At 46.8% G+C, this 12,365-nt stretch overlaps 1 protein-coding gene across 9 annotated transcripts in view; it reads left to right on the top strand.

The window, feature by feature from the left end:
* MED15 (mediator complex subunit 15) overlaps window positions 1-12,365 on the top strand; it is a 73,884-nt gene that overhangs the window by 36,755 nt on the left and 24,764 nt on the right. For all 9 annotated transcript variants that reach the window (XM_064272385.1, XM_064272383.1, XM_064272387.1 and 6 more), the window contains exons 3-5: window positions 2,420-2,471; window positions 4,144-4,173; window positions 5,002-5,193. In XM_064272385.1, coding sequence (XP_064128455.1) covers window positions 2,420-2,471; window positions 4,144-4,173; window positions 5,002-5,193 — 274 coding nt within the window. The remainder of the gene's footprint in view (window positions 1-2,419; window positions 2,472-4,143; window positions 4,174-5,001; window positions 5,194-12,365) is intronic.

The following is a 12,365-nucleotide window of genomic DNA, read 5'->3' as shown; positions in this document are numbered from 1 at the left end:
AACAAACATAGAAGGCATGTGTTATCTGTATAAAAATGCAGTAGTGCACGTAAAGTGGTTAGAACTGCCCCAGCCCTTCATCGTGCTCAGGTGTGAGCTGTTATTGGTCCCGGTGGTTACTGTTTATGGCCTGGTAACACCAGCCTAACAAGCAATCTGGACATTTGATGTTTTCATAGCGAGCAGGGGAGCTGGTACTGACTGAGGGGAAGGTTACGTGCTCCTCTTCAGCTCATTTCCCTGGAACTGTCTCAGGAAGCTTGGGGTGCTTTGGTATAAAGGAGAGTACCATAACCAGTCTGTCTGGACAGAAGTTCTCATGCCTGGGAAGGGTCAGTTTGGGCACCAGCATTGCAAAGGGAGGAAGTGTGGGGAGCAGTGACACCACAGGCCCCGGGGGAGGGGGTGGTTGAGGCCCAGAGGCACAATTTCAGATTCTGGGTTTTTCTCCTGTTGAGAAGGAACGTGGGGGTACTCTTGCAGTTGACTCCCAGCATTCAGCCCCAAGATGTTCCAGGATGACCCAGCCTTTAGAAGAATTTAGGAAACATGTGGAAACCCTGGTGCTGTAGTGGTGAAGAGCTACAACTGCTAACCAAAAGGCTGGCAGTTCAAATCCACCAGGTGCTCCTTGGAAACCCTGTGGGACAGTTCTACTCTGTCTAGGGTTGCTATGAGTCAGAATCAACTCAACGGCAATGGATTTGGTTTTTTTATTTGGTTTAACCCACAGAAAAGTTGCTCAGCTGGAAATGTGACATAACTGCTCCAGGTGCCCTGTGTCACCTGTCGGGTAATCCTGTTCCTCCTCTCCTCCCCCACACTGGTCTCCTGAGCCTTTCCCCCATGGTAGTAAATCAGCTTCAGGCGAGCACAGACTGAGCAGGAGTGGCACTGGGCCCTGCAGCGTGGGCACCTCTGTCCCCAACTCCAGTGGTCGGCGGGAGGTGTGTCTCACTCAGTCCTGGTTCTGTGCAGAGAGGGCCTGAGGACATGTTCCTGGGCCTCATTTCACGTATAAGATGTCTGAGCGGAAGTACTACGTTGCTGCTTTCTAAACCTACCTCCTCTTGTTCTGCCTTTTATGGAAATGGAGAAGGATGGCCCAGGGTCCTAATGCTGTGTCAGCCACTGGTCTGGCTCTCCCTGGGGCCTTGTCCTCTTGCGCTTGGCCACCTCATTTCTGTTCTGCACTTCCTTGGCCCCATACCTTCATTGCTCCCCAGTCACCAACTGCTGTCCCGTAAGGACCAGCCCTGTGGCAGGCGATGGAGTGGGGCTGTCACCCCAGGACGTTGTCTTTCCCGCCAGGAATTGGTGGGGGTGTCGGCAGCTGAGAGTGTCACCGAGACCTCCTGAGTGCCCTCTGCTGAGCAGCATCTCACTGCCCTTCCTGTGCCGCCCCCTCTGCCTACAGCCATCGTCCCTGCTTCACCTCCCTTCCTGGGGCCACCTTCCCCTTGGGTTATCCTCTGCTCATTTCCTCAGCTGGAAAAAGGCGGTGGGGTGGAGTTTGGAGATAGATGAGGAAAATTAAAGATTCAGAAAATGTCCTTATCTTTTTATATTCATCCAAAACCACTTTGATTTTACTTCTCGTTTCTCTAGGGGTTGTCTTGTGACATTCATTTTCCTGGTTGTCCCTGAGCTCACAGGCGTGTGTGCCTGGAATGTACCTCCCCAGTGCTGGGGCTGAGGATGGGGCTGGATGGATGCTGCCTTGTTGGCATGCTCTCTGGGGCACAGACTCGGATCGCAGCAGCACGGGGCAGAGGATGGGGGCTTTGCTCTGCATTCTGGTGGCAGTTTAACTGAGATGTTCTTTTGTGGACAACAGACAAACTCAGAGCAGTGATTTACCCGGATCCCTGGGAATGAGTGTCCGTGGGTGCAGAGATGACACTCCAGGGCAGGCCACCCTGCTAAGCACTGCCAGAGACATGGTATTCGGACTCACATCTCTGGAAAGCACCGCCTGCAGCCAGTCCAGATTTGCATCCCTAGGGAAAAGAGCAGGCGGGGTATTAAAAGTGAAAGCATTTCAATACAAATGCTGCCCAAAAAAATGCCCACCCTCATCCACTTCAGAGAAGCCCTAACAGACTAGCCTGACCTCACCAGCCAGATGGTGTCTCCTCTGAGGAGGTGCTGCTTAGGGGTCTCTGGCTCGCTCAGCTCCAGAGGGCCCAGCACAGTCTTGTTTTTGTTTCTGTGTTGTTTATTGGCCGGCACAGCTGAACGCTGACAGCTCTCCTCTGAGCAATGGATTCCAGAGAGGCCAGAGCCTGGGTGGCGCGTCAGCGTCATCACTGTCTGTTTCATTCGGCTCCATGACAGGAGCAGTGCCAGCAACGGGGGAAGAGGTCATTGGTTTCACAGCTCTATCTGGGATTAATCTGCTTCCTGTTTCTATTTTTAGGACGAATACCTCTCTCTTGTGGCCAGGCTCATTATTCACTTTCGAGACATTCGTGAGTAAAGTTGTTTGTTTCTGTGTTGTTGTGGTTGCAGCCTCTGCAGGAGTCGTGGCGTCTGAACACGCCTGACTGCCAGCAGGCTTGCTTTTAAGAAAGCTCTTCACTGCACTTCATTCAATTCAGTATCCCCACCTCCCCAAGTCTAAGCCTCAAAAACGTGCGTTTTGGCTTAATGGGAAGGTAGATCTCAGAGCGGTCAGTTTAATCTCCTTTTTTAAAGCACTGCTGTTTTTACTTGTCAAATTCTTAAAGAAACAATGTTTGCCCTGGAACGGAAGCTTCCCTTTCCCAGGTTTCATTAACCCACAGGGGCCTGACCTAAATATGTGTTCTTGCTGGGGGAGCAAGCTTCTGAGGTTGCCTTCCTAAAGTCCTCTCCTCTAGTTCTCTGCCATTGGGTCACCGCCTGGGAGGGAGGCTGGGTGACCCCTGCCACATGCCACCTCCTCCAGCTTGGGGATCCTTCTGGTTCTGTCAGTGACCAGACAGCAGCCCTGGCTTTTCAGGAGTGAATGGTGGTATTGCACCCTGGGGTCTTGGGATCTTGGTGGTCTTTCGTGTGTTCTGTGTAAGTGTGTGGAACACAGGTAGACACTGAGCATTCCTGAATGGTCATGGTCTCCCCAAAGGAAAGTGCGGTGGCGGGGCGCTCTGTGGTCTCAGCCTGCAGTACTTCCTGCCAGCGCGGTTGTCTCATCACTGGAGACTGGGGTGCCTCCTGATGCTTGCCATCCTGGGAGCGTGCCCACAGACAGGTCCTGCTGCCTCTCCCCCATGGTCTGGCTACAGTCAGGATATTGGTTGTAGAGGCAACGACAGCTTCCGTTCAGGAGTAGAACTACACACTTACACTGAACGCACAGAAGACCACCAAGGTCCCTGGACCTCGGGGTGCAGCGACACCCTTCACTTCTGAAAAGCCAGGGCTGCCGCCTGTTGGCTGACAGAACCAGGATCCCAGGGTGAAGGGAACCATTGACAACTTAGGAGTTCCAGGGGGGCCAGCGGGTTTGACTTCTGTCCACACTTTGTAGCCCAGCAGCTGGCAAGGTAAACTCCGCTTGATTTCACTTCCTTACGATGTCTGGGGAAGTCCTCTGAGATGCAGGAGAGAAGGAACCATGAGCCTGGATCAGGGCAAGGCTGCTGGGAGGTGGGGTGTTGGTAGTCAGCTGGGCCCGTGGCCCTGTCCCTCGGGCTCACAGGGAGGCATGGAGCTTTGAGCCAGCCCTGAACAGGTACTTTCTGAACCTTGAGGACAGAGGAGACTGGGCGGGAGGTGACGTGGCGTTCCCAGCACCATCTAGGCCCATCATGGACTCCTTAGCTCTCTTCTTGTTTCTCGGGGCCTGGGCTGAGACCTTGACCTGAGAAGAAAGGGAACCCAGAGGGGAGACGCTACCACCCTCATCGGGCCCCAGCGTTGGAGCAGTTCTCCAGGGCCCCAGGCTGACCCTGAGCCAGTTCCATCCCCTGGAGGTTTCCCAGCTCTTTGGGAGCTCCTTGGAGGTTCAGGCTGCCAGGCTCTGCATGTGTTCTGTCTAGTTTCTAGGCAGGACAGCTCAGCTTTAGCAAATGACTTCCCAAACTGACTGACCCCAGGGGGCTGTGGTTGTGTAAAACTTTGTTTACTTTGGTGTTTTTTTGTTTTTGTTTTTCTGTATAGATAACAAGAAATCTCAAGCTTCTGTGGGCGGTAAGAGTTTTTCCTTTTTAAATTAAAGTTTTCCCAGCTTTAGGTTTGGGGTGACAGGAAGGAGATAATGGGTGCTGTATATGCTTGAGCCTCACCTGTTAATAGAGGAGAACATTTGCAAAAAGAACACCTCCAGCAGGTAGCTCCAGCATCCGACATCCGTGTGAACACTGCTGAGCAGGGTCTTGGCCTTTCCTCCCTCCCTTCCTTCTCTCAGACTGTGAGGGCAGGTGACACACCTGTCTAGCTTCACTGAACACTCAGCAAAAGGAGTATCCAAATCCACAAAATTGTCCACATCTTCTACAATTTGGGCTCTGTGGGCGAGAACTATTGTAGCATGGTCCATGTAATTACTTGTGGTAGTATTTCTTAGAGAACAGCAGAAATTCGCATTCTTTAGTTACACAGTTTCTTTGTGAGTAAAAGTATGCCATTTTTTGTGAAAGGTGTAATGCCATTATACCTTGTTGAGTCTTGGGACCTCCCAGCTGTGTGCCCACAGCAAGAGGGGGATGCTGGCAGGGTGCTGCCTCCAGCCCTCAAGGCCCCTTCACATTAGGACCCTGGCACAGACCAGGCAAGGGATATGGGGCTTCCTCCCTACTTTTGGGGGCTCAGGTGATGTATACACCCTGTGTCCTGGCCCCTGGTGTGCGAGTTGCCAGACCTAGGCCTGGGGAGGCTCCTGGGACTCTGTGGGCCCCCACCACTTGGGACCTTTGAGGAGTGGAGCCTGTAAGAAGAGGGGGTTGATGCTCCTGAGGCCTTATACCCTCGAGCCCCACCCAGTCAGTGGGTTTTTCTGAGATACCTTGTATCCCACAGATCCTATGAATGCCCTGCAGAACCTGACTGGCACCCCTGCCGCAGGAGCCACTGGAATCAGCATGGCTGCTCGAGGCCCGGGGCAGTCCATGGGCGGGATGGGCAGCCTGGGCGCCATGGGGCAGCCACCTCCAGGAACCTCCGGGATAACCCCACATGGCATGGCTGTGGTGTCTACAGCAACTCCGCAGAGTGAGTACCGTGATCCACAGAGCTTGCAACTGTCTTTGCAGTGATAACGTGTCGTATTCCTTTGCTTCCAATGGTGTCGAGAAAATCAGGGAGAAGTTCCGAATAGCTCTGTATTTTTTACTTTGTGGCATGGTACTTAAGAGCTCGGCTGCTAACCAAAAGGTCAGCAGTTCAAATCCACCAGCCGCTCCTTAGAAACCCTATGGGGGCTGTTCTGCTCTGTAGTGTAGGGTCACTTTGAGTCAGAATCGACTTGACAGCAACGGGTTTGGTTTCGGGTGTTTTTGGCGTGTAGAAAGAGCAAAGTTTGAAGCCTTCATTGAGCTACCAGAAGGGTGAAGTAACATCAAGGCCCTTCTACTCCTAGGCAAGAGAGGAAGACTTGTGGGAGGCTGGGGGTGGCCTGAGACTCTATCCGGGTTGTGTTTTGTAACTACGATAGAGACAATTATGTTCATGGTGTTCTCAGCCATGAAGTAGTGCTATAAGACCCCTTATTTGTCCCAGGTCTTGGGAGCCATCCCTTCTAGTACTGTTCTTGCCCTTTGGTCAGCCCTAGTTTGTGGCTTAGCCACATCTCCATGGAGCTTCCCCTTCCCTGGAGAAAGAGCTTTGTCCTCTTGTTCGCTTCCCTGCAGTAGGTGGCCCCTTGTCCCAGCTACATGGCTGCTCTGGCCAGGAGCAGGGCTGCAATGCTGGTGTTCCAGGTGGCCCGTAGCTTCTCTCAAGGGGAAGCAGAGAACCATCTCCCTCTTCTCCAGGGCCTGTCTTGATGTACCCTCAGATTCTCCTAAGTGTGCTGTGATGTTTCTTTTCCTTTTTGTAACTTTTAATTTTTGGAATAGCTTAAGACTCACAGGAAGTTGCAGAATAGTACAGAGAGTTCCCACACGCCCTTCACTCCACTTCTTCCATGAGAATATCATCCTTAGCACAGTGTCAGAACCAAGAAATGGACATTGGGGCAGTAGTGTTAACTCAGGTGGAGACCTTACTCAGACCACACTGGTTTTTTCGTACATTCTTGTGTATGTTTGTGTGTGTGTGTGTGTCTGTGAAATTTTATCACATGTAGAATCATGTAACCACCATCCGAGACAGCATACAGAACTGCTCTATCACCACAAGGAGCTGTCTCACACTACCCGTTAATGACACGCCCTCCCTCAGCCAGAGCCCTAGCAACTGCTGACCTGGACTCGGCTCTGTGGTTACATCACTTTGTGAGTTCCATATAAATAGAATCATGCAGTATGTGATGTTTTGAGATTGGCTGTTTTTCCTCAGGATGATGCCCTTGAGATCATCCTAGTGGCTGTATCAGTAATTATGCCTTCCTGTGCCCAGTGGTGTTTATGGTATGAATGCACCACAGTTTGCTTATTCCTTCACCCTAGAAGGACATTTGGGTTGCTTCCAGTTTGGGGCATTACAAATAAAGCTGTTGTGAACGTTTTGTACAGGATTTTGTGTTTTGGTATATTTTTGCCGTGTGTACCCCACGATATCCCTTTGAGAGAGGCAGCATTGCCCTCTCTACTTTGCTAGTGAGGCAGCTGAGGCCTAGAACTGTGGGGCCACACAGCCAGGCCTGCTGAGCTGGGCTCCAACCCAGGCTATCTGCCCCGAACACCCGCTTTTAACCCTCCCACTCCATTCAGGGCCGGGCTTCCTGTATGAGCGTCGCCTCACTCTTCCCAGGCTGGCATACACTCATTCCCATGCGCTCCTGCTCTGGGACCTTCTCCCGTCACCAGCCATCTCCTCCCTTCTCATGTCTTCAGTCTCTTCCACTTATTGAGTTCTTGCCATCTGTCTCATAGCACATTCTAGCTTCTCCGTTCTAAAACAATCTTCGCTTGGTTCCACATCCCAAGCTCCCATTTCTCCCTTCTCTCATAAACATGCCTGATATGGACACAGGGACAGTTTGTGGAAGGATGTGCAAATGAACAAATAAGTTCTTCAATAAGAAGCAGCGCCAAGCTGGTTCCTATGAGGCAGAAGTTAGAAATGCCCCAGATTTCCAATTTCTCCAAGCCGATGTACCACTCCACCATCTCTAACCACAACTACTTCCCCTCCCTTCAGTAGTATTCCTCCCTTCTTTGGGCTCAGTAATTCACTGCAGTGTCTTACAGAACTCACCAACTGTACTTACAGCTAAGTGGTTTATTAGGGAGGTAACAGACTACAACTCGGGATCAGAATCACCTTGGAAATAACTGGATACAACTCAGAAGACAAGATACGGTTCTTCAGTCAGGACAGCTTCCAACCAAGACAGCTCTCAGCTCCTCAGCCATGCCTGCAGGCAGGCCATTCACTCAGGGTTGCTGCTACCAGGCTCTGCCATCTCTTGGCTGCTTTTCACCATCTCATGCCATTTCTTGCTGTCTTCAGTGTTACAGCTTCTTCTCACTCTCTGTGTCTCTCTCTGAAAATCTCTGTCAGGTTGGCTGCTTAAATAGTGAAACCTGTGAGAACCAGACTCAATGGGACTGCCTTGTTTTTTTGGGTGGCAGAAGCTTTCAGCCTATGACAGGATACAATCTTACCATTTTTATATCGATAGTTTGTTCATTTGAGTTTTCCTTCTCTGACAGGTTTCTGCCTTCCACAGATTCTGAGTTTCGCAGGTTTGACTGTATGAGCACGTCACTCAATCCTGTTCAATGGTTTTAGGTATCTTATTTGCATAATAGACTGACCACGACCGACCTACAAGGTGCATAAAATAGACTAATCGCAGGGCAGGCTGCCACCCAACCAATTATTTTTGGCAAAATTATAAACCCATGGTCATAAACACAAGAAACCTATTGCCCTGCAGACCACCCCAGTTTTGTTTTGTTTTTTTAGCTATGAATTCTACATATTTGACATTTGCAGGGTTACTGCCCTCTCCATATACATTTTACCTATCGAAATCATTAACAATTAGTCCTTCAACCCTGAAAGTATGGCCACCAGATACCCTTTTGACTCAGTGCTGAAGTTACTCCGCAGGTTCACCCTTTAGCCAAAGATTAGACAGGCCCATAAAACAAACAGTAATAAATGTAGCTGAGCCGCGTATATGAGACTAAATGGGCACACCAGCCCAGGGGCAAGGACAAAAGGTGGGAGAGGATGGGAAAGCTGGATGAATGGAGATCAGGAGCCCAGGTTTGAGAGAGGAAGTGTGTTAACACGTCATGGGGTTGGCAACCAGTGTCACAAAACAGTATGTGTATTAATTGTTTTAATGAGAAGCTGGTTCTGTAAACCTTCAAAAAAAACCTTCATCTAAAGCTCAGTAAAAATATATATATCCTTCGGTAATGCAAAAACTCCTCAGGGTAAGGTTAGTAAGGTACCAGCTACTCAGATGTGCTGCAGGTGTCCGTCTGATCTGGTCAGTTTCCAGAAGTCATCTTGGCTTTACTGTTTCTTTGGAACGAGCAAGAATATGGATCTCTTGCAGTTGGTTGGCCAGGTAACTGTCTCTCAAATTTCTTGGCATAGACGAGTGAGTGCTTCCATTGTTGCATCCATTGTTAAAGCATCTCAATTGGTATTTCGTCAATTCCTGGAGCCTTGTTTTTCACCAGTGTCTTCCTCGAATACCATAGGTTCTTGCTTATAGGCTACCTACTGAAATGGTTGAACGGCGACCAATTCTTTTTGTACAATGATTGTATTTCTTCCATCTTTTTTTTTTTTTGGGTGAAAACTTGCACAGCAAATTAGGTTTCCATTTAACCATTTTTATACAAATTGTTCTGTGACATTGGTTACAGTCTTGCATCTTCTTTTGATGCTTCCTGTGTTGTTCAGTAGTTTGCCCATAGAATTCTTCAGTATTGCAACTGGAGGCTTCAATTTTTCCTTCAGTTCTTTCAGCTTGAGAACTGCCAAGCGTGTTCTTCCCTTTCAGTTTTCTAACTCCAGGTCTTTGCACATTTCATTGTAATACTTTGTCTTCTCAAGCCACCCTTTGTAATTTTCTGTTCAACTCTTTTATTTAATCATTTCTTCCATTCATTTTAGCTACTCTGCAATTTCAGAGTCTCTTCCGAAATCCATTTTGGTCTTTTCTTTCTTTCCTGTCTTTTTAACAACCTTTTGTTTTCCTCATGTGTGACGTCGATGTCACCTCACAGCTCATCTGGTCTTTGGTCATCAGTGTTCAGTGTGTCAGGTCTGTGCTTTAGATACTCTCTAAATTCAGCAGGATATATTCAGGGTTGTACTTTGGTTCTGTTGGACTTGTTTTAATTTTCTTCAGCTTTGTCTTGAACTTGCATATGAACAGTTGATGGCCTGTTCCACAGTTGGCTCCTGGCCTTGTTCTGACTGATGACATGGAGCTTCTCCATCGTCTCTTTCCACAGATGTAATCGATTGATTCCTGTGTATTCCATCCTGTGAGGCCCACGTGTATAGTTGTTGTTTATGTTGTTGAAAAAGGTATTTCCAATGAATAAGTCGTTGGTCTTGGCAAAATTCTATCATGAGATCTCTGGCATCGTTTCTGTCGCCAAGACCATATTTTCCAACTGCTGATCCTTTGTTTTTAGCTTTTGCATTCAAATCGCCAGTAATTATCAATGCATCTTGATTGCATATTGGATCAATTTCAGACTGCAGGCATTGGTAAAAATCTTCATTTTCGTCATCTTTGGCATTATTGATCAGTGTGTTAATTTGAGCAATAGTCGTATTAACTGATCTTCCTTGTAGGTGTGTGGATATTATCACTGACAGTGTTGTACTTCAGAATAGATCTTGCAATGTTCATTTTGACAGTGTATGTGACATCTTCCCTCTTCAATTTGTCATTCCCATTGTAGTAGACCATATGATTGTTCGATTCAGAGGGGCTAATACCAGTCCATTTCCACTCACAAATGCCTAGGATATCAATCTTCAAGCATTCTATTTCATTTTTTACAACTTTCAGGTTTCCTTGATCAATACTCCAAATGTTCCACATTTTGGTTACTAATGGATGTTTGCAGCTGTTTCTCCTCATTTTGAGTCGTGCCATGTCGACAAATGAAAGTCTCCAAAGCTTTGCTTCATCCATGCCATTAAAGTCAACTCCGCTTTGAGGAGGCAGCTCTTCCCAAGTCATAGTTTGAGTGCTTTTTAACCTGAGGGGCTCATTTTCCAGCAGTGTATCAGACAGTGTTCTGCTGCTATCCATAAGAATTTTACTGGCTAATTTTTTTTGTGGCGGGGGAGTAGATCTCTAGGTTCTTCTTCCTACTGTATCTGAGTCTGGAAGTTCCACTGAAAACCTGCTGGTATTTGAAATACCAGTGGTATAGCTTCCAGCATCACAGCAACTTACAAGCCACCACAGAATGACAGACAGGTGGTGGGTCGTAAAATCATCATGCTCAGAGCGAACCTCCATATGGACTTCCAAACACTCTCTTGAGTGTTTTATCTATAACGTTATTTAATTCCTACTCCAGTGTGTGAGGAGTCCTGGTGGCGCAATGGCTGAGCACTTGGCTGCTAACTGAAAGGTGGGTGGTTCAAATCTACCAGCCACTCCATGGGAGAAAAGACTTGGCAATCTGCTGCCATAAAGATGACAACCTAGGAAACCGTGCAGAGCCATTCTCTTCTATCCTATAGGGTCACTGTGAGTCACAGTCGACTCGGCGCACAACAACATCAACAACGACCAGTGTATGACGTAGGTACCATTAAGTCAGGAGGGGGTATAGCATGTATACCAGGGACATTGTGTTCATGTAAAAATTCTCTTTAAAAACTAATTAGTATCTGGAACAAAAAACAAATAAGGAAACCAAAGACTCAAAGAAGAAACTAGCCTACAGGACAAATAATTTACATGAACCACGGCCTCATCTACCGTGAGACCAGAAAAACTAGACGGTGCCCAGCTACCACTACCAACCGTTTTAATCAGGGCCGTAATAGATGGGACCTTGATAGAATGGGAGAAAAATGTGGAAGAGAACCTCAGGTTCCTAAAAATAAACCAGACTTACTGGACTGGTTGAGACTGGAGGAATCCCTGAGACTATTGCCCTGAGATATTCTTCAGACTTTTCAGATCCCAGACTAACCTGGGGTCATCTTGTAGCTAAATAACAAATTGGCTCAAAAAAAAAATAGTATCACCTGTGAGTACTGTGCTCATTTTAAAAATCACCTATATGTTCTGCTTTCTTAATTAAAAGAGACAGAGTTGGCGAGGCAGAACCCCTTCCCACTTGCCTTACTTCTTCCTTTGAAGGAAGACATGATGCATGGTGTTTTAGGCATCATGTTGTGACCATGAGGATGAAACCCGATTTGGAGAGTGACTCTGATGAGCAGCTGAACCAATGTCAGCAATGGCCTACCCATAGACTTCATATTATGTGAAAAAAATGAACCCATTTGTTTAAACCACTAAAAATATATATATATATATATGAGACCGAATGGTCAACAATTAATTTAAAACAAAGGTGAGAATGTAAGGGGCAGGGAAACTAGGTTAATGGAAACTGAACAACCAGAACAGAAATAATGAGAATGTTCGCGGTTGGTGAAGAATGTAACAAATGGTGCTGAACAACTTGTGCAAAAATTGTTGAACGGGAACCTAAACTGCTTTGTGAACCTTCACTGAAGACACGAATATTAAAGTAAAAAAAAAGATAGTAAACCTAATTTAAAAAGTAATTAGTGCTCTAAGGTCCTTGTACTGTTTGAGAAAGAGGTTAAAATAGTGATCAACTTTACACTGTGTTAAGTTAAATATGCTTGATAAAATTGAAAAAGTATTTGCTGAAACAATAGAAATGATTTGTAAATTTCAAACCAACAGGAAAAAATGGAATGAGGAAGAGGAAAAAAAGACAAAAATCCAGCCAATATACAAAATTGATTTCAACCATCCAGCAAAAATGCAATTTAAAAAGAAGAAGCTTAGAAAAAGGAAAGCAAATAGAAACAAGTGGAAAAATACAAGTAATCACAATAAATGTGAATGGATTAAGCTTTCCTAGTAAAAGCTTTTTTTTTTTTTTTTTTACTAAAAGACAGGAAATGTGGGATTGAATGTAAATAAAAGAAAACAATACAGCTATATACAGGAAACACACATAAAATGTTAGAAAACTTTGAAAATAAAAGATGAACAAAATTTATCTGGCCGTTAT

Source organism: Loxodonta africana, chromosome 19, assembly GCF_030014295.1.
Source record: "Loxodonta africana isolate mLoxAfr1 chromosome 19, mLoxAfr1.hap2, whole genome shotgun sequence".
NCBI classification, from domain to species: domain Eukaryota; kingdom Metazoa; phylum Chordata; class Mammalia; order Proboscidea; family Elephantidae; genus Loxodonta; species Loxodonta africana.
Note: the sequence above shows the minus strand (reverse complement) of the source record. Positions and strands in the feature narration are given on the sequence as shown.